At 39.8% G+C, this 25,961-nt stretch overlaps 1 protein-coding gene across 3 annotated transcripts in view; it reads left to right on the top strand.

Moving 5' to 3' along the window:
* Positions 1–25,961, top strand: part of LOC140734246 (retinal guanylyl cyclase 2-like) — a 52,879-nt gene that overhangs the window by 8,867 nt on the left and 18,051 nt on the right. For all 3 annotated transcript variants that reach the window (XM_073057949.1, XM_073057950.1, XM_073057951.1), the window contains exons 3-10: positions 1,945–2,246; positions 4,766–5,120; positions 8,272–8,356; positions 10,163–10,259; positions 10,397–10,540; positions 11,684–11,764; positions 14,764–14,940; positions 17,258–17,414. In XM_073057949.1, the coding sequence (XP_072914050.1) occupies positions 1,945–2,246; positions 4,766–5,120; positions 8,272–8,356; positions 10,163–10,259; positions 10,397–10,540; positions 11,684–11,764; positions 14,764–14,940; positions 17,258–17,414 (1,398 nt within the window). The remainder of the gene's footprint in view (positions 1–1,944; positions 2,247–4,765; positions 5,121–8,271; positions 8,357–10,162; positions 10,260–10,396; positions 10,541–11,683; positions 11,765–14,763; positions 14,941–17,257; positions 17,415–25,961) is intronic.

The raw sequence follows: 25,961 nt of genomic DNA, 5'->3' as shown, positions 1-25,961 counted from the left end.
TACGCTGAGATTCATTTTCTTGCAGGCATTCACAGTAGAACGAAGAATAATGAAAAACTACACACAAAGACTGACAATCAATGTGCAAAAGAAGTCAAACTATACAAGCACATAAATACATAAATAAACAAACAAACAAACAAACAATGATAACATAAGTTGTAGAATCGTTGAGAGTGAGTACAAAGGTTATCAGTTCAGTGTCAAGGTGAGTGAAGTTACCCACGCTGATTCAAGAGCCTGATGGTTGAAGGGTAATGACAGTTCCTGAATCTGGTGATGTGGGACCTTCTTCCCAATGGCAGCCACGAGAAGAGACCATGACCAGGATGGAAATCTCCTGTCAGCCTTCAAAGGAAAAAGTGTCCAGACTGACTGAACTTTCCCCAGACCTAAAATTCTCCAGTTGTGGCATCATCTTCATAAAACTTCTCTATACTTCCTCTTGGGAATCACATCCTTCCCATATTGTGGTGAGCGGAACAGTACGCATAACTTCAGCTGATGCTATTTATTTATTTTTAACTAACAGAAACCCCCTAATCTCATACTTGATACCTCAATCAATGAAAGAAAGTTCCCTCTTCATGTTCTTAAGTTCCAGATCTTGTTAATGCACAATATTATACACAGTGAAATGAAAGTAGAAATGAAAAAGGAAGTGAGAGAGATTTTAATAAGACAGAAAAATAAAATAAAATCAACCACTTAAAAAATTCAGCGATGATTAATCCCAAAGATCTGAAACGTCATGCCTGTAGAGCTAATTCTTAGTGCTGGCTGATTGTTTGGTAGTAGCAACGATTGTGGCACTGGCCTATTATAAGGCATCAACAGTTCCCTTGTAATTAAATGAACAAGTCTCATCATTTTCTACCTGAACTAGCCATCACCCGGTTAAGTAGCGATAAAGCTAAAAACATGTTCTCTTTTCTTCCACTGCTTCCTATAAACCCTCCTAGAAGCTCTGATTCTTTGTGCATTTTCACAGTATTATATTTAAAAAATCCTCCCAACTTCTGCTTCAATACATTCTATGGCAGACCCCCAATGTACTTGATTTGGTAGCAAGATAGACTACAATGCAATAATTCATGCTTTGAAACATCCCTTTTTTATATTCATTCAAACAATGTGGGCTTCACAGGCTGAGCCAACCTTTAATGCCTATTCCTGGTTGCCCACGAGAAGGTGGTGGTGAGTGGCCTTCTTCAGTTGCTGAAGTCCTTGAGGCGTGGGTACGCACTGAGGAGAGCTTTCCTAATTCTCCTTTCTCAAAAGGAAATTAAGCATTTCTATTGCCACTTTTCAACACATCACTTTAGCACAACCAGTGAAAAGTTTATGTATTGTAGGAAATTCAGTTACCGGCTTATGGGTGCAAGTAGCGTAAGATAATCACATAAACTGTTTTCTAGAAAATTTATTTGAGACATAAATATCATCGAGTTATCGAAGAAACCTTCCCTACTCTTCCATAAATCAGTCCTATGGCATCCTTTGCATCTACCTGAGAAAGCACATTTAATGGAATGCCGGCCACTTAATGGACAACACTGCATTAATACTTTACCAGAGTACTTCCCTAGCAATTTATGTACTCATGTCTCCGAGTCAGAATTAAACTGAAACTGTTTTATTCAAAGCAAAAAGTGATCTAACTAAGCCACGGGTGACAACATATTCTTGATAGCTTTAGAAGTGTTTCTACCCTGGACATTCAGCCTTTCACAATACAAAGAAAATTAGATGCAATTGGCTAACTATATCAGTCTAATATTGAGAGTGAACCAAGCATTGCATAGAACTGTATAAAATTATCAAACCTGAGCAATAAATATATGGTGTTTGAAAGATAAAATACCTTTTGTGACAATAAAATAAATCACAAATCTTTAACCTATGATAATACCTTCATAATACTATTTTTCTGTGTGTTTTCAGTGATCGTCATGTGCATGCATTCAGTTCTCATTGGAGGCAGGGTTCAGAAACAGGTTTTGGAAACTGCCCACGACATGCAGATGACCGATGGCAGTTATATCTTTGTACCATACGATACTCTTCTATACAGCCTCCCGTACGAACGGACTCCCTACCCAGTGCTGGTGAACAACTCCAAGCTGCAGAAGGCTTATGACTCAGTGCTGACCATCACGATGGATTCTACAAGAACGTCATTTCATCAGGCATTTCAGGAACATGTGCAAAAGCAGGAAATTGCAACTCACTTGAACCCTGAACAGGTACCCTTGAATTTAAAGTTCTATACTTCAAATTTTATAGCCATCTGCCCTGTTTTACTGATGACTGTGAAGTGAGATGTGGGTTTAACTAATCCAGGTGCCTTGCCCAAATGTTTTTTCATGGTTTAGTGGAACCACACATTTCAGAAAATTATTTAATCATTCCTACTGACTCAAAACCCTGAAGTCATTCCTACTTTCTTACCGGTAGTGAAAATTAAATAGTTGGAGGAATATACTTTGCTTCCTGAGTTGAAAATTGAGACATCCTTTAGAACTACATCTGAGATTACTACGCTTCTGGGCTCAAAAACCACAATGTCTGTTTTATTTAACTGTAAAATCGTATTTCCTTTGTACAGTTGTATCATTCTGTTTGATAATCTGTGACATGAGTGTTAAAACCAAGAATGTGCAGAGGAAAAGTTACCACATTCTACCACAGTTAAAAAATGACATGGCAATTGGTTGGTCAACCCAACATTAACGGTGGGTAAATTAATGGAGAGAAACATCTGAGGGACTGTCAAACTTTTCACTTTGAAAGACATGGATTCATTAATGACGCTATAAGTTTGTTACAGGGAAGTTATCTTTGTGGTTTTTGAGAACGAAAGCAGTACATACAACATGGTCAAATTAGAGGAAAACCTAAATTGGGTTTGAAGAGGTGCCATACTGCATACTGTCCCATCACACCCATGTTGGGTTAGACTGAGTCATTCGCAGGAAGCAGAGAGTACTAATGGGCATTGGTTCAAACAACTGAAAGGTTGTTTGCAGAGGGAGTCCTGCTAGGCTCAGTGCTAGGTCGTCTGCTTTTTGAAGTATTTATCAATTATTTTTCAATGTATTTATCGATGATTCTTTAGCCGGAGGGTGGTGAATCTGTAATATTCATTGCCACAGATGGCTGTGGAGGCCAATTCATTGGGTGTATTGAAAGCAGTGTATTAGTAATAGTTTCCAAGGTTACAGGGACAAGGCAGGAGAATGGGGTTGAGAGGGATTGTAAGTCAACAGTGATGAAATGGGGAGCAGGCTGAGTGATGGGCTGAATGGCCTAATTCTGCTTCTGTCTTATGATCTTATTTGGAATCAGTCCTGAACCATGAAACTTGCTGTTGATTAATAAAAATAGTTCTGTAGCAGCTGGTGAGGAAGGGATCCAGAAAAAAGGCAAATTAAGTCTAGAGCAAAGCATACAAAATGCTGGAGGAGCTCCTGGAGGAATAAACTCTAATCTAGAGAAACGTGTGGCTTTGGAAGCAGAAAAATCAAAGAAAAAGTGAACTTGGAGAACAGATGCACAGATCAACAAATTAAGAAGATGTACAGGGTACTTTCTTATATCGGACAAAAGATATGACGTGAGATCAATGAGTACATATAGATCTACTTAGCCATTGCTAGCTTGTTCCTACAGTTCTGGTCACCACAGTCCAAGACGTGTTGCCATCAGGATGTGGTCTTGAGGAACTTTGAAGAAGTTGCTCAGGCTGAAAGCAGTTAACTATGAAGAGTGATTGGCTAAATTGGGTTATTTTCTTCATAACAGAGGTACTAACGGGAGGTTTAATAAAAGTGCATACAATTAGAATGCATGATGAATCAGAAGTTTCCCATAGCAGATAGTAACTGAAAGCACTAATTTAAAGCAAATTGCATTAATTCAAGGCAGTTTTAGGACCACTTACCTGAAAGTACAGTGGGAATAAAAACCCCGGGCATACTTCTTCTCCAGCCCTATATCTTTCCAATCAAGCTGGCTTTACCTATCGCCTTCTACCTATCTTCCTTCCCCTTCCCTTACCTTTTCATTCTGATGTCTTTGCCCTTCCTTTCCAGTCCTGCTGAAGGGTCTCAGCCCAAAAGGTCGACTGTTCATTCATTTCCATAGATGCTGCCTGACCTGCTGAGTTCCTCCAGCATTTTGTGTGTGATTCATTCTTAAGAGAGCCTGAGTGCATGTTTTATGTGCAGTAGACTGAAAACTGAGAGGTAAGATTAGTCTGAAATTCTGAATAGCTCTTTTTGGACCTATGGCCTTCTTCTACGTTATAAATTCCATCATTCTATATTATATCATGGCATAAAAAAAACAATTCATGAATTATTTTCAAAGTTCAGAGTTCAAAGTAAATTTATTTTCAAAGTACGTAAATATGTCACTAATATACTGCCTTGAGATTCATTTTCTTGAATGCTTTCACAGTAGAACATAGAAATACAACAGAATTGATGAAACCCTCCACATATAGGTACAAAGACTGACATACAGCCAATGTGCAAAAGAAGACAATCTGTGCAAATAGAATAATAAGTAAATTAAAAAGAACTCAGAATATGAGTTGTACAATGATGTGTTCAATCCACATTTCTAACCTTTATAAATCCCTGTAGCCACATTCTCAATTGAAATTGGCAATGTAAACTTATCATCATTTAATTGCATCCCACTACTATTAGTGGATTTGAAAATAGGAAAGTCTTTCAAGCAGTTTATTTTTGCTCACCAGGTGTCACCTTTGTTTGGAACAATCTACAATGCAATCTATTTTCTTGCCAAAGCTATGCACAACAATAAAAAGCACGGAGCCTGGATCTCTGGCAGCAACATAGCAAAGTTTTCCAAAAACATCAGGTTTGAAGGCTTTAACCAAAAAATCTGGACCAATGAAAATGGAGAAAGCTTTGCTGATTATGTAATCCTGGACACCGATGGTGAAGGAAATAAACTGCATCGAACTTACCTTGTAGATATGGAAACGGATATACTGCGGTTAACCGGGAAAGTAATTCACTTTCCCAATGGAGTTCTGCCAAAAACAGATGCGGCATGCTGGTTCACCCACGGGAAGATCTGTACAGCAGGTGAGAGGACACATTCATCTGATTCTTTAATTTCAGTTCAGAATTTCACAAATGTTCTTATAACATACAATATATTTCAAATTCAAATTCTAAAATTTTCAGAGTTATCAACTCTTTTAAGGAGCAGACTAGAATTATTATGGAAAGCCTTTTTTTTTGTTGGAATGAAAATGATTTTATTTTCGCTGATAGTGTTAAAATTCTGATAGCGATTGAGGTCTCCAAATCTCACTCTGCACATCTTTGTAACAGTTTCCAAGTGAAGTGGGCTAATGAGATCACATCCCAACTATGTGCCCCTTTATATGAATGTAATACCCATTAACATTTAGATTATGGTTCTGGACAAGCACAAGTGAATGTTAAAACATCAAATAAATTAAGATCTTCCAAAATTCATCTTAAGGTTTGTTCCTTATAGGTTCTATAAAACCATGAGATCATAAGAAATAGGAACAGGAGTAGGCCATTTGGTTCTTCGAATCTGCTCTGTCATTCAGACTCGGCTGAACAAACTTTCCTCAATTCACTCTCTGCCTCTCCTTACATTCTCTGATTCCAGATATGCATCTATCTCAGTATTTTTCTATTTAAAGATTCAGTTGCCACGGCTTTCTAGGGTATCCTTGCCTCAGAAAGGGTGGAGAGGTAGTGTAGTGATTAGTGTAGCACCTTACAGCACCAGCTGTGAGATCAGCATTCAATTCCTGCCGCTGTCTGGAAAGAGTTTCTTCGTTCTTCCTGTGACCACCAGTTTTCCTGCACGTTCCAAGCATGCATGGGATCGTAAGTGTTAATTAAATTGTGGGCATGCTGCTTCGACACCCGTGACATCTGAAGGCTCAATCCTCGGACTGTGTTGGTTGTTGATGCAAACGATGCATTTCACTGTATGTTTCGATGTTTCAATGTACATGTGACAAACAAGGCTAATCTGAAAAACCTCCAAAGACATTCTATGTGACAAGAAATTCTTCCTCGTCTGAGTCCTTATCCATGCCTCCAATTCTCACACTGTATCTTCTGATCCTAAACTTTCTCATATCCTCCAGCATTTACATTTTTAAATCTTCTAAGAATTTTATTTGTTTCAAAAGGTTGCCTCTCATTCTTCTAAACTCCAGTAGTACAGATCCAACTTATTCAACCTTTCTACATAAGATACTCCCTCCACACCCAGGATTATCATTGTGAACCTTCTCTGAACTGCCTCTAGTGACCCTTCCTTAAGTAAGGCAACCAAAACCTAAACAGTACATTAAATATGATCTCACTCGTGCTTATAAATTCATAGTAAGACTGTCTTATCTTGATACATCAGCCTCCTTCAAATAAAAGCCAGCCTTCCATTAGACTTCCTGATTACCTTTAACATCACTGTGTTAGCTTTGTGTTTCATGTTTAGAACTCCCAAATCCACTTGGTATGCAACCCTCCAGTTAAATAATAATCCGTCTCCTTCCAAGGTCAGCAACTTCACACTTTACATTATTCCATTGTCAATTTTTCATTCACTCACCTAGCCTATGAACAGAACTCTGTAAACTGTTCACATCCTTCATATAGCTAGCCTCCCACCTATTTCTACACATTATGCACTTTTGGTTACAATTCAGAAGAACATAAGAAATAGGACAGGAATAGGCCAATTTGCCCATCGAGCCTGCTCCGCCATTCAATAAGGCCACAGCAGATCTGGCCATGGACTAAGCTCCATCTCCCTACCTTTTCCCCATAGCCCTTAATTCCCCTGCTATGCAAAAATCTATTTAACAATGCCTTAAATGTATTTAGTGAACTATCCTCTACTACTTCCCTATACAGTAGGTTCCACAAATTTACTATTTTCTGAAAAAAAGATCCCCCTCATCTCCATCCTAAATCTACTCCCTGAATCTTGAGGCTTTGTCCCCTAGTTCTAGTTTCACCTATCAGTAGAACAACTTCCCTGTCTCTATTTTATCCACCCCTTTCATAATTTTATATGTTCCTAAATCTGTTCCCCTTTCGTTCTTCTGAATTCCAGTGACTCAGTCTCTCCTCATAGGCTAACCCTTCATCGCAGGAACTGGCCTGTCAAACCTCTGCACCATCTCCAAAGCCAGTATATCCTTCCCTAAGTAAGCAGACCAGAAATGCATTCAGTATTCCAAATGCAGCCTCACGAGTACTCCGTGCAGTTGCAGCATAACCTCCTTGATCTTAAGTCCTGTCCCTCAAACAGTGAAGCCCAACATTCCAAATGCCTCATGATAACTTGTTGCACCTGCAAACCAACTTTTTATGATTTATGCACAAGCACTCCCAAGTCCCCCTGCACAGCGGCACGCTGCAATCTTTCTACATTTAAATGATAATGTGACTTTCCAAACTCTAAGTACTGGTCTCTGTGGTGCCGACTAGTTACTGATTAGTATCTTGAAAATGTCCCTCTTATAACCCATTATTTCTTTCTGGTCTATTCTCTAACCTCTAGTCATGCTAACATATTATTTTCAGCTCTATGAGCTCTTGCAAAATTTTATGTGACATGTTGCTTAATTCCTTTTGAAAATCCAAATATTATTTTTGGGGGGTTCTCCCCAATCTGTTTTGGCTGACAAAGAACTTGAATACATTTGCTAGGCATGATTGGGCCTCCATTGCCTCTGTTGCAATATAAGACCTAGTGCATTTCATCAGTGTTTCTGTAGATCTAGGGCTTCCCAACCTTTTTTTATGCCATGGACCAATGCCATTAAGCAAGGGGGTCCGTGGACACCGGATTGGGAACCCCTGCTGTAGATGATTAAACCAAGATGGATTGAAGGGTTAGGAACCAAGCTCATCTCCTGTCAGGGGCTTCTGATCATCCCTGCCCCAAAGTCTGCCTATTTGATGAAGACAAATTTGATAGGGAATAGACAATGATCACCTTTGCATTGGAACTTCGATTCACACTGCATATATTGAGTTGGAAAAAAAGCTATTTTATCCAATCACAGGTTAGAAATAATGTTTTAAGCCATCCGCTCGTAGGATAATGGAAAAGATTATGTTAAAATAAATCTCCATATATTTCTAGTATTCATCACCAGAAAACTTTTATACTGTATCGCTTTAATTTTATTGTTATACCATTTGATTTACATTTCCATATTTTTGTTTTCAGGTATTGATCCTTTCTTTGCTGTCACGGTGCCACTGTTGATTATGTTTGCCATGCTCTTTGGTGCAGGTCTTGTTTGTTTAATAAGGTACAGTTATTATCCTTAATATGAAAGTTTAATGAAATTTATGGTCCACTGTTTAAAAATTATTCACTAGTCCACACTCAAATGTGCTGTTGCCATCATATGATTAACAAGATTGAGAGATTTGAACCCTACCTGTCAGGCAGAAACTTGTTAAAGTTAGGACATCGAACATTAGAGCACAGTACAGGTCCTTTCAGACCACGATGTTGTGCCACCATTTTAACCTACTCTAAGATCAATCTAACCTTTCCTTCCTACATGACTCTCTTTTTATCATCCATCTAAGAGTTTCTTAATTGTCCCTAATGTATCTGCCTCTAACACCACCTCTGGCAGGGCATTCCATACACTCACCACTTTTAGTGTGTAATAAAAACTTTCTTCTGACATCTCACCTGTATTTTCCACCAATAACCTTAAAATTAAGCCCCTTCATATTTGTCAATATTAGTCAATTATTTCAGCCCTATCAACCGCCAATCCTTTCTCACAGACACGCTATCTACCTGTACACCAGCTGCCCCAACACTCTGGACCCCAGAATGAGTCACGGAGTTCCCATTTAAGTGGGCTGTAGTCTGTGTCGATCCCAATATTAATCTGCAGGCGTGAGGAACAGGATGGATCTTTGTAAGTTTATTTGAATGTGTGTCTTTTTGAGCCACGGGACTCAGCTGCTGCAGCATTGCATCGGAATTAACGTCCCACGTGAAGGGCTGTCTGCCTATTTGGCTCAGTCTGGGCCAGATTGTACAGCAGACACAGGACGTAGTCCAAACATCCAACTCAAACTCCAAATCAGTGCCAGCTTTATCCGGATGTAGAGTGCTGCTCCAACAGCACTCTTTGAAAATGGGCTTTATAACCTAACCCTTTGCAATGCTGTGCCAACTCTAAAACATGTCCTGACTTCTCTATTCTAATATCTTATGTCCTTACGTAGAATAACCAACCATAAACCAGTGATGTTGAAAATGCAACAGAATGAAACCAATAATGAAATACAACAATTTTAATGAAATGAAAAAGCAGTCACAAGCTTGGAATTAACAATGAAACATAATAGAAACATGTAAAATATGTAGAGTTATGACTAAGCATTGGTTTTAATGGTGATTGAGAAATAAGTACTGGGCAAGTTGCCAGGACACAGCTGTTTGTTGAAAAAGACCATCGGAATATTCGTATGTACTTGCGAGCACAGTCCAGACCTCGGTCCAACATTCAAATGACAGCACCTCTGATTGTGTAGCACTGTATCTGCTCTGTGCCAAAATACCAGCCTGAATCGTGTTCCTGTGTCTCTGGATTGGAACTTGATCCAGCAAAATATTGACACAGAGGCAATGTGAGCAAAGTTGGCACCGAGCAAAGCTGGCACCATCAGGGCAGGTTACAACAAAAAGCAGAACGCTGGAAGAGCTATGTGTGTGTAGCAGCATTTACGGAGGCAAAAAGCTTCATTTGATGTTGCAGGTCAGGATGCTGATTAGGTCTGAGAGGAAATAGGAAAGATAACCAGTGTATAGCAGTACGAAACAGTAGGATAGATGCTACTATACGGAAGCACTCACTTACACCACAGATCCTGCCTGCCCCGCTCAATTCTTCCAGCATTCTGATTTTTTCTCTATTATTCCAGGTACTGGAATCTTCAGTCTATTTTGTCTTCAGGTTACAACAAGGTTGTGTACAATTAAAAATGACACAGGGTGGAGGCGTCAGAGCTGAAGGGTATGACTGTTCTGCTGGCTGTAACTTTACACTCATTTTTGATCTGATTTCTGTTTTCCTTTGCATTTGCAGGCGGCAAATAATTCAAATAAAATTAATGAAAGGACCTGATAAGATTCTACTGACACTTGATGACGTGACGTTTATAAATCCACAGTTCAGTAAAAAGGTTTGTGGTTGGACTGCCAATCAGTTCGATTACTGATTATATTTCTTTATATTATAGCTTACCAATTTGTAAATTATATTTTGAATATAATCAGTATCCTCCCTGATCATCCACTCTGTCTCATGCTTCATTTTAAGAAAATCAGCACTGAGGACAGTCAACTTAGCGAAGGAGCACAAAGTTGTTGTGAGTCAAGGAGCAGAAAATCTCCCATACGATCTTACTCAATCAGAAGCCTGACACCCGCCACCTATGAAAACTCAAATGTTGCAGTTTATGAGGTAACCTGTATATGATCTGCACTTGTGTGGCATTCTAGTTATAATATACACAGTTCTAATACTCTAATATAAAAATAACTGATACCTTCAAAATTGCTGTTGAACCTCCATTTCCACAAAATTTCTACAAGAAACTTTTACCTATGCATCTGCATTCATTATTGACTTGGCTATTGAATTGATGTTGGCTCAGCTTGTTTATTTTATTTTCTCTCCCTTTTTTTAACCTCTGACCAACTTGGCACGTCCTCCTGCCCTGTGTTTCACAACTCCTACGTTCTTTTGTCTACATTCACCCTTTCCAACTGTTCCCATTCATTCCTTTGCGAGATAATCTTGTTTACAGTTTACCCCCATGGTCAACTGAGCTTCATCCTCTCAGAGGCATTCCTTCTCCCCCACTCTTCTTTGACAAACATGGAAACTTGTGCAGGGGCTGGAAATCTAGAGCAGCACACACAAAATGCTGGAGGAACTCCGCAGGTCAGGCAGTATCTACGGAAATGAATAAGCAGTCGATGTTTCAGGCTGAGACCCTGCTGCAGAACTTCAGTTCCTTACAGTTCTGACAAAGGGACTTTGACCTGAAACATTACTTCTTTTTCTCGTTTCATACTGACTAGCTGAGTATCTCCAACATTTTCTGATTTTATTCTGATTATTGAGACTGTGGCCCCATCTCAGGGAGTCACAGGGAGGAATGCTTTAGCACTAGAAGGAGGAGTGTGCACAGCTATACATTGTACCATTAATCTAGAGCAGCAAACGTACACACATAACATTAGTGTCCACTGAAGAGGAATTGCTGATGAAATTACTTAGCTTTGTAAATGTCAACATGCAAAAGCCATTATGTTCACAATGTGAAAGGTAACAGGAGCTAAACAGTTTTAAGTTCCCAAGAAAAATACAAGAAGTGAAAATTAGCAGGTACGTAAATGCAGAAATCTGCCAAGATCTGTCAGATGTGCCAACATGAAAACAGCATATGTCGGGTATCACATTACAAGTAAATGGACATGAAAAGTTTTCTCAATTGTAATATCATTTAGCGTATCCTTTTTGCTGAGTAAAATTGTTCTAAATACGCCCACCCTGAATGGAAAAGCATGCATCCTAATCCAGGCAGTTTAATCTTTCCAGGGTGACTGGGTTTGGCTGAAAAAGTTCCCTTGCGAAGAATTTGGTGATATAAAACCAAGCACAAAAGCTGTGTTTGAAATGGTAAGTTTAAAACCTGAAGTCACTTTAAGTTGTGTAATTATTTGCAAAGTCAAATCTCAAATTTATTACCAACTTACATATGCAGTATGTTACCCTATCTTACCTTGAGATTCATTTCCTTCCAGGCATTTACAGGAAAATAAAGAAATACAATACAATTTAAGAAAATCTATACACATACAAAAACTGTCAATAGATGTGCAAAAGAAAACAAATTGAGCAAATAAATCGACAGATAATTAGATAAGTATATAATTCTGAGAACATTAGCTTGTTAGCTCTTTGATAGTCCTTTACATTGTAAACAACTCCATCAATCTTGCACTATTCTGCAAACCTGTTAATCTACAGTACATTTTCATTCTAATCATTGACATAAATCATAAACAACAGCATCAATCCTACAGACCACCACTGGACACAGACCCCTAGCCAGAATAACAATCTTCCACCCCTATTCTTTATCTTCCATGAGCAAGCCAGTTCCAAACCAAATTTGCAATTCATCCCAGATACCATGCATCTTTATTTTCTGAATCAACCTACCATAAGAAACCTTATTAAATGCCTTGCTAAAGTCCACGTAGATGCCATCCACTGCCTTACTCTCATCAAGCTCCTTTCAAGTTCAAGCTCATTGTCATTCAACAGTACACATGTATATCGTCAGACGAAACAAAGTTCCTCCAGACCAAGGTACACAACACAGTACATGTATCTCACAGACATAATACAAGAAGTAATATTACCACAAAATAAACTAACAACTAATAAGGAGCACTTACAGCAGTATAATGCTACTGGTGCTTCATATGTGGGGAGACCTGGGTGGTGACAGGGAGATCAGTGGTCTGATGGCCTAGGGGAAGAAGCTGTTTTTGTCCTAATGCAATGGTACCTTCTGCCTGATGGTAGAGATAGATAGATAGATAGATAGATAGATAGATAGATAGATAGATAGATAGATAGATAGATAGATAGATAGATAGATACTTTATTCATCCCCATGGGGAAATTCAACTTTTTTCCAATGTCCCATACACTTGTTGTAGCAAAACTAATTACATACAGTACTTAACTCAGTAAAAAATATGATATGCATCTAAATCACTATCTCAAAAAGCATTAATAATAGCTTTTAAAAAGTTCTTAAGTCCTGGCGGTAGAATTGTAAAGCCTAATGGCATTGGGGAGTATTGACCTCTTCATCCTGTCTGAGGAGCATTGCATCGATAGTAACCTGTCGCTGAAACTGCTTCTCTGTCTCTGGATGGTGCTATGTAGAGGATGTTCAGAGTTATCCATAATTGACCGTAGCCTACTCAGCGCCCTTCGCTCAGCTACCGATGTTAAACCCTCCAGTACTTTGCCCACGACAGAGCCTGCCTTCCTTACCATCTTATTAAGATGTGAGGCGTCCCTCTTCTTAATGCTTCCTCCCCAACACGCCACCACAAAGAAGAGGGCGCTCTCCACAACTGACCTATAGAACATCTTCAGCATCTCACTACATTTGTTATGTTACTTCTGTTTAAACGTACCGTGGGATAACAGCGAAGAATCATATTCTGGAAGAATTAGAGAACTTTTATTTACAGTAATAAACAAACACGCCTTAACCCAGCACATTAACCCTTAACATTCCCGCACATGCTCAGTGCTCTGTCCAATCATGTACTGGCACATCATTGCAAGTGATATCACCACAAGATTGTTTATTTATTTTCTCCAGTGACACAGCTCAGGGGAGGCCCTTCTAGCCATTCGGGCCACACCTCCCCACAAACCCACAACCCTGATTCACCCTAACCTAATTATAGGACAATTTAAAATGACCAGTATGTCTTGGGACAGTGGGAGGGAACCAGAGCACATAGAGAAAGCCTGTGCATCCCATGGGGAGGATTACAGAGACTCCTTTGGAACTGAACTCCAAACTCTGGAATGCCCTGAGCTGTAATAGCGTCATGCTAACCGCTACGCTACCGTGGTGTTGGATGGATGGGAGGGATCTTTTACAATGCTAAAAAAACCCGATCAAGTTTATAAGGCAGGAGCTGCCTCACAGAAAGTCATGCTGACTGTCCCTAAGCAGGACATGCATTTCCAGCAAATCCTATCCCTCCGTTTTCTCTCCAGTACCACTGAGGTGAGGCTCACTGGTCTATGGTTACCCGGATTATCCCTTTTGCCCTTCTTAATCACCTGCTTGGGCACTTTCCTGCCAAGGGCAACAAGGGGCCTGTCTGAGTATAGCTTCCTCACTCTCAAGTATGTTTTCTTTCTCTTCCTGACTAAATTTAGGAGTCCTGTTATTGAAAAATATTTGGCATACTTTATTTTTGTTTAAATAGAAATGAAACCTCATTCATTAGCGGGACAATTTATGTCACTCGATCAAGAGGTTCTAAATGACAGGCTTGACAAATGTTTTCGGGAAGATAGCTGAGAACTCATTATGATATCTTAACTAAATTACTTGACTAAAATTAATAGCAAAGCTAAGTAGACAACATCGATTGCAATCAACAAATAAACTTTCACCTATATGACATACCCGTCCAGCAATTTCTAGAACTGATAATTCCCCACCTTGATTCAGCTCACTGATGTGGAAGTGAGATCCATCCATACAAGGAAGAAAGACAACACGAAAGTCAGCTGATGAGACCACTGTACAATAGAAGATCCTTAGAAAGTGCTGTCAATAGCTGTGTTACATTTCAATCTGTTGGCAGTTGATTGGCAGATCAGGAATAAGGTTTCAATAAGCAGAGCCAACAACGATTGACTAAAGAATATGCTTATTTCTCTTTTTTTGTGGTGGAACTACAGTTTTCATGAGCCACAGCGATAATTCACATCTATCCAGCCAACATTCTCATTTGGCAAGTTTATGTTTAACAGCATACACTGGAAAGACTATTTCATCTTAATTTTATTTCTTGTAATTTATCTTTGCCATTGTTATACTGACAGAGAGATTTTTATTGCCTTAGATGAAAGACTTACGACATGAAAACATAAACCTTTTCCTTGGCTTCTTCCATGACTGTGGGCTGCTTGCTATCGTGACAGAGTTCGGCACTCGTGGGAGCCTGCTCGACCTACTGAGAAATGAAGATGTCAAATTGGACTGGATGTTCAAATCGTCACTCCTGCTGGATCTGATCAAGGTGGATGATAAATGAATAGTCCCTTTCTTCTTGGTGTAGAGAGGATACAGAGCCAATAACAACAGCAGGACTTTGAAAGAGATTTAGAGTCAATAAAATGTTGTAATGTAAGAAGTATTGTTACCAATTTGCATACAGCAAGCTCCCCACAAACTAACTTATACATTATAATGACAAGATAAACTATTTTTGTAATATTGACTGATGGAGAAATAAATGTTAGATTAAATTAGATACAAGAGAAAATCTTCAGATGTTGGAAATCCAAGCATCACGCACAAATTATGCTGGAGGAACTCAGCAGACCAGGCAGCATCTATGGAAGAAAGTACAGTCGATGTTTTGGGCCGAGTCCCTTCAGCAGGACTGGAGAAAAAAAAGATGAGGAGTAGATTTAAAAGGAGGGGGAGGGGAGAGAGAAACACAAGGTGATTAGTGAAATCTGGAGGAGGAGGAATGAAGTAAAGAGCTGGGAAGTTGGTTAGTGGAAGAGATAAAGGGCTGGAGAAGGGGGAGCGTGAAAGGTGAGGTTAGAAGGCCACAAGAGAAAAAGGGGGAGAAGCACCAGAGGGAGGCTATGGGCAGGCAAGGATTTCAGGTGAGAGAGGGAAAAGGGATGGGGACAGGTGAAGGAGAGGGTGGGGGTTTACCGGAAGTTGGAGAAATCGATGTTCATACCATCAGGTTGAGGCTACCCAGACGGAGTATAAGGTGTTGTTCCTCCAACCTGAGTGTGGCCTCATCTTGACAGTAGAGGAGGCCATGGATGGACATATCGGAATGGGGATGGGAAGTGGAATTAAAATGTGTGGCCACAGGGAGATCCCACTTCTGGTGTTCACCAAGCAACTTCCCAGCTCTTTACCTCATCCCTCCCCATCCCGGTTTCACCTATCATGTTGTGTTTCTCTCTCCCCTACCCCCACCTTTTACATCTACTCCTCATCTTTTTTTTCTCCAGTCCTGCCAAAGGGTCTCAGCCCAAAATGTCAACTATACTTTTTTCCATAAATGCTGCCTGGCCTGCTGAGTTCCTCCAGCATATTTTGTGTGTGTTGCTTAGATTAAATTGGATTAGCTTTATACAAGGACATCCCTTTAGAACAGAGATGAGGACAAATTTCTTTTGCCAGAGGGTGGTGAATCTGTAAAACTAATTGCCCCAGACAACTGTGGAGGCCAAGTTGTTGGGTATATTTAAAGTGGAGATTGATAAGTTCTTGATTAGTCAGGGTGTCGAAGGTTACAGGGAGAAGGCAGGTGAATGGGGTTCAGAGGGAAAATAAATCAGTCATAATGGAATGGCAAAGCAGACTCAATGGATCAGATTGTCTAATTCTGCTCATACATCTTATGGTCTTCTGGTCTAAATGCTTTATTGTGGTCAATGACCAACACAGCCTGAAGGTGTGCTAAATGTTGCCATGCATCAACATAGTATGTCCTCAACTTACTAACACTAACCCATGTCTTTTAAAATTTGGAAGAAATCTGGGGCATGCATAGGAAAATGATATGGCCGCAGGGAGATCATACAAACTCCTTTCTACAGTGGTGGACATTGAACCCCGATCTCCCGATCACTGGTGCTGTAAAATGTTGTGCTAACTGCTATGCTATAGTGCCACACTAAATGAACACTAAAAGTGAAAATTACTCATGGAAAGTGATAATTCTTACTTTGTCCAAGAGTATTATGACATTACCACATATGAAAACCAAAATAATTCATGAATTCTGTTTGAAATTTCCCAATGTCCTCCTTCGATTTTACATGGTCAGAAATCTACCACACAACTTCAATATAAACTGAACAAATGTGAGATGTGTAGGTTGGGACTTTAAAATATCCTTTCTGTTTTGAGGTGAGTGGACTGTCAGCCATATTAGTTAAAATGAAAGTTGTGGAAGAGGTTGAATAGTCAGCCTGAAGTAGACTTGAGGGAAGAGGGAAGCGGAGTTGGGACTAATAGTAGAGGTGGGCTCAGAGAGGTCACGAGGGGGGATAGGAGACAAACTAGATATCAGTGCAAGTTAGTATTTGTGGTTTGTAAAACTGACTTTATATACACAATACAAATTAGTACCAAAACAAAGTTTTCGGAAGTTGCATGTGTTGGGCAATGCCATCACATTCAGATACAGTTCAACATAACAACCATTGCCCACCAAACGAACTTAACAAAGCACTCATTTGTATGATGCCATGCACTCTGCAACACAACTTGCTGAGGAGCAAGAAGATTTTAATTCTTACTCAGTTTGCAAATTGTTTAAACTTCCAGTTAAACAGTGTTATAATTTTTTCATACCATAGGGAATGAGGTACTTGCACCATCGAGATTACATACATGGAAACTTAAAGTCACGCAACTGTGTGGTGGATGGCCGCTTTGTGCTCAAAGTGACAGACTATGGCTATGTTGAGGTGGCAATAGCCCAGAACATTTCATTGATGGAGCCTCCAGCAGAAGGTAAAGCAAGCAAAATTTTTTCACAGCGTGCTTCCCAGTTTTTCACCTTGGTACAGATTTATGTAAGCTTTCCTCCATAAGCAGTCTATCCAATGAGCTACGTCTGGTTGACAGTCTGTAAGCTCTAGGAATTTGGATGTATAGTGTTTCTATGCTATATCAATCAATGACTCCATGTTATACACATTCTATCTTTCACTATTTTAGCAGCATGTAAATATATCCATTTTAAATAGCTTAATACCTCTGTTGAATAAAGACCATCAGGCAAATGCACTGGACTGGATTGTGCTAACCAATGGTTGGCAGTTTTGAAGACAACCACAGTCCTCTTTCTCATGGGTCAGCCAAGGATTGACATTGGTGAAACTGGCCTCCTACCTTACCTGTAGATTTGTAACTAGCATACTAGGCTGAATGGTTGGCTGCACTTCAAACATGGTCCATGAGCTTTGTATCAATCATGAATGAGGTAACTAACCTTGAGCATGAAGTTCAGTGCAGGATAGTGTTGTATTTTTCTGTTTTGGATTTGGCATGCATAATTACATGATCAACTGATTTCCTTCCATTTGATTTCTGAAATAAGTGTAAAGATGCTTCATGGGGACTTCCGGTAAGATGGCGATCGCTTAGCTGCTCCGAACTTTTGTTCCGTTACTGTCGCTACCTTTGCACTAAATGTCTCCATTTTATAAAGCTTAGTTAGGAATTATTTCGGTATCTCTTACTTGCCTGTGAATATATCTAACCTACAATGTCTAGCAAGAGTTCTAAATCCGGGAGAAAAGAAACTACGACCTCGTCGGACGTGACGATGGAGGCGCTTGAAAATCTCCGAGACGAAATCTTAAAGCAAATTAAAACCGCTTTCAAACAGTTAGAAGAGAAACTGGATCAGATCAACGATAAAGTGGACAAACATGCTGAACACTTATCTCACATCGATTCGACTTCTGAAGCTTTAGAAAGTCGGGTTCGATACTTGGAGACTCTCTGTTCCAGCTTAGAGGAAAAATCTAATAAACTTCTTTCCAAAATGGTGGATCTCGAAAATCGCAGCAGACGCTGCAATCTTAGAATTCTGGGATTACCAGAGGCAACTGAGAAGGGGTCAACCGTGAAGTTTTTCGCCGAGTTTCTCTGTGAGATATTCGGGAAGGATCTGCTTCCAAACCCGCCCGAGCTGGAACGGGCACACAGAGTTAACGTCCCCCCCGGAATTCTGGGATCCCATCCGCGACCAGTAATCTTGTGTTTCCATCAATACCAGGTAAAACACAGTCTGATTGTGGAGGCACGTCGCAGAGGCTCTTTTTCTTTCCAGGATACAACCATTCGCTTTGTGGAAGATTTTGCACCCCAGACCTTAAAGATGCGCGCTGAGTATAAAGGCGTAATGAAAGTGCTTTTTGATCGTGGTTTCAAACCTTCCTTTCGTAATCTTGCTGACCTAAGAATCAAGTTTAATACCGGGGAATTCAAGTGGTTCAAATCAGCGAGGGAAGCTGAAGCGTTTGTGGCAAGTCTTCCGGCTATCCAGTCGTCTTCGGAATCTGATCGGACCTCCTAAAATGGTGGATAAGTACTCCTCATAGTAAAATTACTTTCTCTGGACTCGGAATTCACTTGAATCACTCAGACATTATTCACTGAAACTCTAAAGGCAGTTGACAATCTCTCCCGGGATTTGGTGTGTGTGTAATCTATTTTTACCTCTGTATAACTTTACCTGCAGAGTTCTACAACTAAATCTAACTTGTTTTGGAGGCTTGAAGTCTTTAGTGAAGGCCTCCCTGTTTGTCGGTTCACAGTTCAACTGCTGATTTATTTTTCCTCTGTTTTAAATACTTATTTATTTTATCTTTTTCTTTTCTTCATCCCCTTTTTTTTTCCATTCTCTGAATGTTTTTTTCTCCCTTCTCGGTAAACGGTTGATAAATACTCGTCTTGAATTTATAATTCTCCCCTTCCTCTTTTTTTTCTTTTTCCTTCTTACCTTTTTTTTCCCTTTCTCTTACTTTATTCTTCTATAATATTTCGCGTGTAGGTTAGTTTGGTTTTCTTCCGATTTTCTCTGTATTAAGTTGTATATCTCGGCAGAAGGTGTTCTAATCTGTAGTTATGTTTTCTAGTGCATAAACTAGTTACTGTTTGTTATAGCATTTATACGGAACTGCTGTCAATGACACAGATCTGGAAGTTGTATTTGGGTTAATTTTTCTGGTAGAGCTAGCTACTTGTTTTGGTAGCCGTCTAGTTTTGGGTTTTGTGGGTGGGGTGGGTTTTCCAGTTCCAACATTTCTTTATTGTTTAGGACATGTTTATATTTTGACCTTACGAATCTATGTTTATATCTCTGCTCCCAGACTGCTATTGTACCGCTTGATTTTTTATATGCCTGCTGCCTTTTATGCATTAGTAATTGATAATGGCTAGTGCACTTAAATTTGTGAGCTGGAATGTAAAGGGACTGAACCACCCTGTTAAAAGGAGGAAGGTATTCTCACATATTAAACAACTCAAAGCTGACATTGCTTTCCTCCAAGAAACTCATATCCGTTGTTTCAATAACTCCCGGCTTCTGTCCAAGTGGGCGGGTCAGCATTTTCATTCATCCTTTGCCGCTAAAGCTAGGGGAGTCTCCATTCTTATTAACTCAAATATTCCTTTTGAACTCCATAATAAAATATCGGACACAAATGGCTGTTTTATTATTGTTTCTGGTAAACTATATAACACTAAAGTTGCACTAGCAAACCTGTATGCCCCCAACTTTGATGATGTTAACTTTTTTGAACGTTTTTTTTCCTCACTACCAGACTTAAACTCATACTCTCTTATATTGGGTGGTGACTTTAACTGTTGGTTGGATCCTAAACTGGACCGATCGTCCTCTGTTACCAGATCACCTACCAAATCTGCCTTAACTATTCAGTCGTTTCTCTCTAATTTTGGTATCTCTGATATATGGCGTTTCCTCCATCCTACGGAGAGAGATTATTCCTTTTTCTCACATGTTCACCATACCTTCACTAGAATTGACTATTTCCTACTCGATAACCAACTTATCCCATTTGCCCACACTTGTGACTATCAGAGTATACTGATTTCTGACCATGCCCCAATTACCCTCTCTCTGAACTTTCCCGCTCTCCCTCAGAGGAACAAACACTGGCGGTTCGATTCAACTTTATTATCGGATGATGATTTCGTAAAATTTATTAAAGACCAGATAACCTTCTATTTTAACACTAATACATCACCTGAAGTGCCATCCCAGATTGTCTGGGATGCCATGAAAGCATATTTGAGGGGTCAAATAATCTCTTACACAGCAAATCTCAATAGAAGATCCCGTGCAGATCGAGCAGACCTCATTAACCAGATTAAAGATGTGGATCAATTATATGCCCAAACTAAGAACCCTGAATTATACAAGAAGCGCGTTGAACTCCAAACTAAATTTAACCTTCTGTCCACTCAACCTGTCAAACGCCAACTTCTCGAAAGCAAGAGCCGCTTTTACATTCATGGGGATAAGTCTGGTAAATTCCTAGCCAATTAGCTGAGGCGTTCTAAAGCCAAACAACATATTACAAAGATCCGGAAGGAGAACGGAGACTTTACATCGGATCATTTAGAAATTAATGACGCATTAAAAAATTTTTATTCTCGGCTTTATTCCTCTGAATCCCTGAATGACAATATCTCTGTGGATCAATTTTTACAGAATCTGAATATCCCCTCACTTTCATCTGATTTCAAAGCCAAACTTAATGCGCCTATATCACTAGAAGAAATATCTTTTGCAATTTCTGCACTGTCCTCAGGGAAATCTCCTGGACCTGATGGGTTCCCTGTGGAATTTTATAAATCATTCTCCTCACTTCTTTCTCCTCAGTTACTTTCAGTATTATCTGATTCGTTTAACTACGGCAAATTGCCACCCTCTTTCAATGAGGCATCTATTATTCTTCTTTTAAAAAAGGGCAAAGACCCAACAGAGTGTTCCTCGTACAGGCCGATCTCTCTGCTCAATGTTGATGTAAAAATCTTAGCTAAAGTGTTGGCTCATAGATTAGAAACCGTTATTCCCTCCATTATCTCTGATGACCAAACAGGCTTTATTAAAAACCGTCTCCCTTTTTTTAACATTCGGCGTCTATTTAATATTTTATACTCAGTTCCAACTGGGACTCCAGAATGTGTTATCTCCCTTGATGCGGAGAAAGCATTTGATCGTATAGAGTGGAACTACCTTTTTGCAGTCTTAGAAAAATTTGACCTCGGCCAAAGTTTCATCTCTTGGATCCAATTGCTGTACCTGTGTCCTACTGCTTCTGTTCTAACTAACTTTCAGAAATCCTAAGTATTCAATCTCAAACGTGGCACCCGTCAGGGATGCCCCTTAAGTCCCTTTCTCTTAGATTTGGCTATAGAACCTCTGGCGATAGCATTTCAAAAATGTCCTGAACTGACCGGGATTTGGAGAGGGGGTGTTGAACATAAAGTCTCTCTCTATTCTGATGACTTACTACTCTTTCTCTCATATCCCTCTACATCCTTACCTCTAATGTTTTCACTTCTTGACCAGTTTAGCCAGATCTTTGGCTATAAACTCAACTTACATAAGAGTGAACTTTTCCCAATTAATAAAGAAGCACAAGAACTAATATTTCGAGATCTCCCTTTTAAAGTAGTCCATAATCAATTTACTTATCTTGGAATTACAGTCACAAGGAAGTTTAAAGATCTCTTTCGTGAAAACTTTGTCAACCTCTCATATGCTACAAAACAGAGTCTGGTACAATGGTCACCTCTATCTATGTCCTTGGTAGGTCGTATCAATGTTGTCAAAATGTATGTTCTCCCCAAATTTTTATACTTATTTCAATCTATCCCAATTTTTATTCCTAAATCTTTTTTTGATTCCTTAGACTCTATTATTTTGTCATATCTGTGGCAGAATAAGCGCTCTAGAATTAATAAAATCCACCTCCAAAAATCTAAAAAAGAGGGTGGCATGGCTTTACCTAACTTTCGCTTATATTACTGGGCAGCTAATATACGTTGTGCTGCCTTCTGGTCTTTCTTCCACGGTCAACCTGAGTGCCCTAACTGGGTGGCAATGGAGTTGAGCTCCACTAAGAATTATCTATATCTGCACTTCTTGGCTCTGCACTCCCTAGCAGTCTGCCCAGATCAATAGCTAATCCTCTGGTTAGACACAATTTGCGTATATGGGCTCAGTTCAGGAAATGCTATGGTTTCCAGGGGTTTTCCATTTCTAGCCCTGTCGCACATAATCACCTTTTTTTACCTACCACGTTCGATTCAGCATTCCATGTTTGGTACAGGAAGGGCATTAGACATTTTGAAGATCTCTTCATTGATAACCGCTTCGCTTCTTTTCAACAGCTCTCTGTTAAGTTCAACCTGCTTAACGCTCACTTTTTCAGATATCTCCAAATCCGACACTTTACTGCTCCTTTAATTCCTAACTTTCCTGAAACGCCTGCGAAAAATGCTATGGACCTATTTCTCTCCATTAATCCACTAGGTAAAGGTTTAATTTCAATTATCCAAGATAAACTAGCAGCCTTACGACGGGCCCCTGTGGATAAAATTAAAATGGCCTGGGAGCAGGATTTAAATATTTCCTTATCCGAGGAGAGCTGGGACTCAGTTCTCAAATCGGTTAACTCAACCTCTCTTTGTGCTCGCCATTGTCTCTTACAGTTTAAGATTGTTCATAGAGCCCATATGTCTAAATCTAAACTATCTCGATTCTACCCTAGCATTAGTCCGCTCTTGTGATAAATGCAAGAGGGGCATGGCCTCTCTCATCCATATGTACTGGCTCTGTCCTAGCTTGGAGAAATTCTGGAAAGATGTCTTCACTACACTATCGGGTATTCTGAATCAGCACCTAGAACCTAACCCCTTAATTGCTCTGTTCGGTTTTTGGGGCGAGACAGATTTATGTCTGGGTCCGACCAAATGCCGAATACTATCCTTTGCCTCTCTCCTGGCGAGACGCTTGATCCTCCTTAGATGGAGAGATGTTGCCCCGCCCACTCATGCGCAATGGCTTAACGACATTATGGCCTGCTTGGACCTCGAAAAAATTCATTATTCAGTTCTCAATTCGGATTTAAAGTTCCATAAGATCTGGGGGCCTTTTATCGAGTACTTTCATAACCTTCCTCTTGACTAGGGTTTTTTTTTCTTTTCGGTCCCTTGCTTTCAGCTCCCTTTTTTTTTCTGGTAGTAGGCATTATTATCCTCTGTTGCTAAGTGTATTCACAGTCTGGGAGTTTGACTGTCCGGACTTATACTCTCTATATTGTGTGGTGGTTGGTCTGGAATTGTTGTTTTTTTTTTCTTGTGTTGTGGGGCTTGGGGAGGACACTAAGCTCACTTGTCTTTAATTTAGGTGCTTTTTTGTTAAATTCTCTTCCTCTGTAGCATATTGTTATTGTATGCTTAACCTTGCTCTGTATTAATGCTCCTCATTGGGATTTGGGGTTTTTAATTTTGTAAAATGTTTTGAAAAACTAATTAAAAAAAATAATAAAAAAAAAGATGCTTCATATATCCTGGGAATGATTCAATGCTTACCCAAGGAGCCATTATTCATATATGAGAATTCCTATTTTAGGAAGTCAAGATGATGAAAGAATAGCCAACACTACTCTTGCCCAAGTGGATTGTGGTTAAGTGTGGCCAAGTGGTTAAGGCTTTGGTCTAGTGATCTGAAGGTCACTAGTTTGAGCCTCAGCTGAGGCAGCGTATTGTGTCCTTGAGCGAGGCACTTAACCACACATTGCTTTGCGACAACACTGGTGCCAAGCTGTATCGGCCCTTGCCCTTCCCTTGTACAACATCGGTGGCGTGGAAAGGGGAGACTTGCTGCATGAGCAACTGCCGGTCTCCCATACAACCCTGCCCAGGCCTGCACCCTGGAAACTTTCCAAGGCGCAAATCCATGGTCTCTAGAGACTAACGGATACCTATCTATATTCTTGCCCAAATTCTATATGCTCCCACATTAGTCCACTTACCACATCTGTTGCTCTCTCCAATGTACCTCTTACAACATTATAGTCTTCATTTTAAACTTGTACTGTTGGTGAAATCATTGATTTCACTCTAATAAAGCTCAAAGTAAATTTATTATAAAAGTACATATGTCAATGTGTACCACAATGAGATTCATTTTCTTGCAGGCATACTCAATAAATCCAATAACCATAATATGAAAAATCCACACCAACAGGGTGGGCAACCAGCGTACAAAAGCCAAGAAACTGTAAATACAAAGGGAATTAAAAGTAATAAGAAATAAATATTGAGAACATGAGATAAAGAATCCTTGAAAGTGAGTCCATAATGCTCTGGGAACAGTTCAGTGATGGGGCAAGTGAAGTTGAGTGAAGTTATCCCCTCTGGTTCAGGAGCCTGATGGCTGAGGGGTAATATCTATCACTGAACCTAAGGTCCTGAGGCTCCTGTATCTTCTTTCTGATGCAGCAGTAAGAAGGGAGCATGTCCTGGGTGGTGGGGTCCCTGATGATGGATTCTGCTTTTCTGTAACAACACTCCATGTATATGTGCTCAGTGATGGGTAGGGCTTTACTCGTGATGGACTGGGCTGTATCAACTACTTTTTCAAAGGTTCGAAGGTACACTTTTTATCAAAGTATGAACGTAGTATATAACTCTGAGATTCGTCTTCTCCAGACACCCACGAAACAAAGAAAAACCATAGAAGCCGTTCAAAGAAAAACATCAAACCAACCCCTACCCCACCACGCACAAAAAAACATCACGCAAATGACAAAACAAAAATCAACCGTTCCCACACGAAAAAAACCAAATCGAGTAAATGGCAACAAAAGACAATGGGCGAAACCACAAAATATAAAAACGTAAAACCTGACAGAGTCCAATTTGTCCACAGTCTGCTGTTCAATCCATAAATCACAGAACTTCGGTAACATCCTCCAACAGCATTGAGGGAGAGAGAGGAACCATACAAATGCAGAGGCCTTCCCAGAGACTGACACACACAGACACCTCCTCCGGCAGAAGCGAGCGAGATGCAGGCAGTCAGCGCTAAACAGTTGCTATCCTTCCGCATTCGCCTTGATGTTTCAATCTTCATCGACGCTTTAATCGTCGAGTAATGGAGTCGATCATGGGCTCCGTCTGTAAGCTTCGTCGCCTCGAGGATGCTCACCTCCTGGAATTTTCTCAGAGACAGCAAAGCACCTGATCACTCAATCAATCTTCAACCTGTAAAGTGCAAAACTCTAACAGTACCAAAAACATATTTAAAATAAAATGAAGACATAGAAGTGAGATAAACAGTGTTGTGGACCATCTGGAAGATTTCGCCCGAGGAAGTGTTATTTGTTGGCACCATCTTGACGAGAAATAGAATAAGTTGAAGAAGGTAATACAAGTAACATTGCAAAATATGAACTCAAAGAAAGAAATGAATGATAGCGTAATCATAAATAATAATAGACTCTACCTAAT

This window comes from Hemitrygon akajei, chromosome 10 (assembly GCF_048418815.1).
Source record: "Hemitrygon akajei chromosome 10, sHemAka1.3, whole genome shotgun sequence".
NCBI lineage: Eukaryota > Metazoa > Chordata > Chondrichthyes > Myliobatiformes > Dasyatidae > Hemitrygon > Hemitrygon akajei.
The sequence above is the reverse complement of the archived record's forward strand: the minus strand, read 5'-3'. Positions and strand labels throughout refer to the sequence as shown.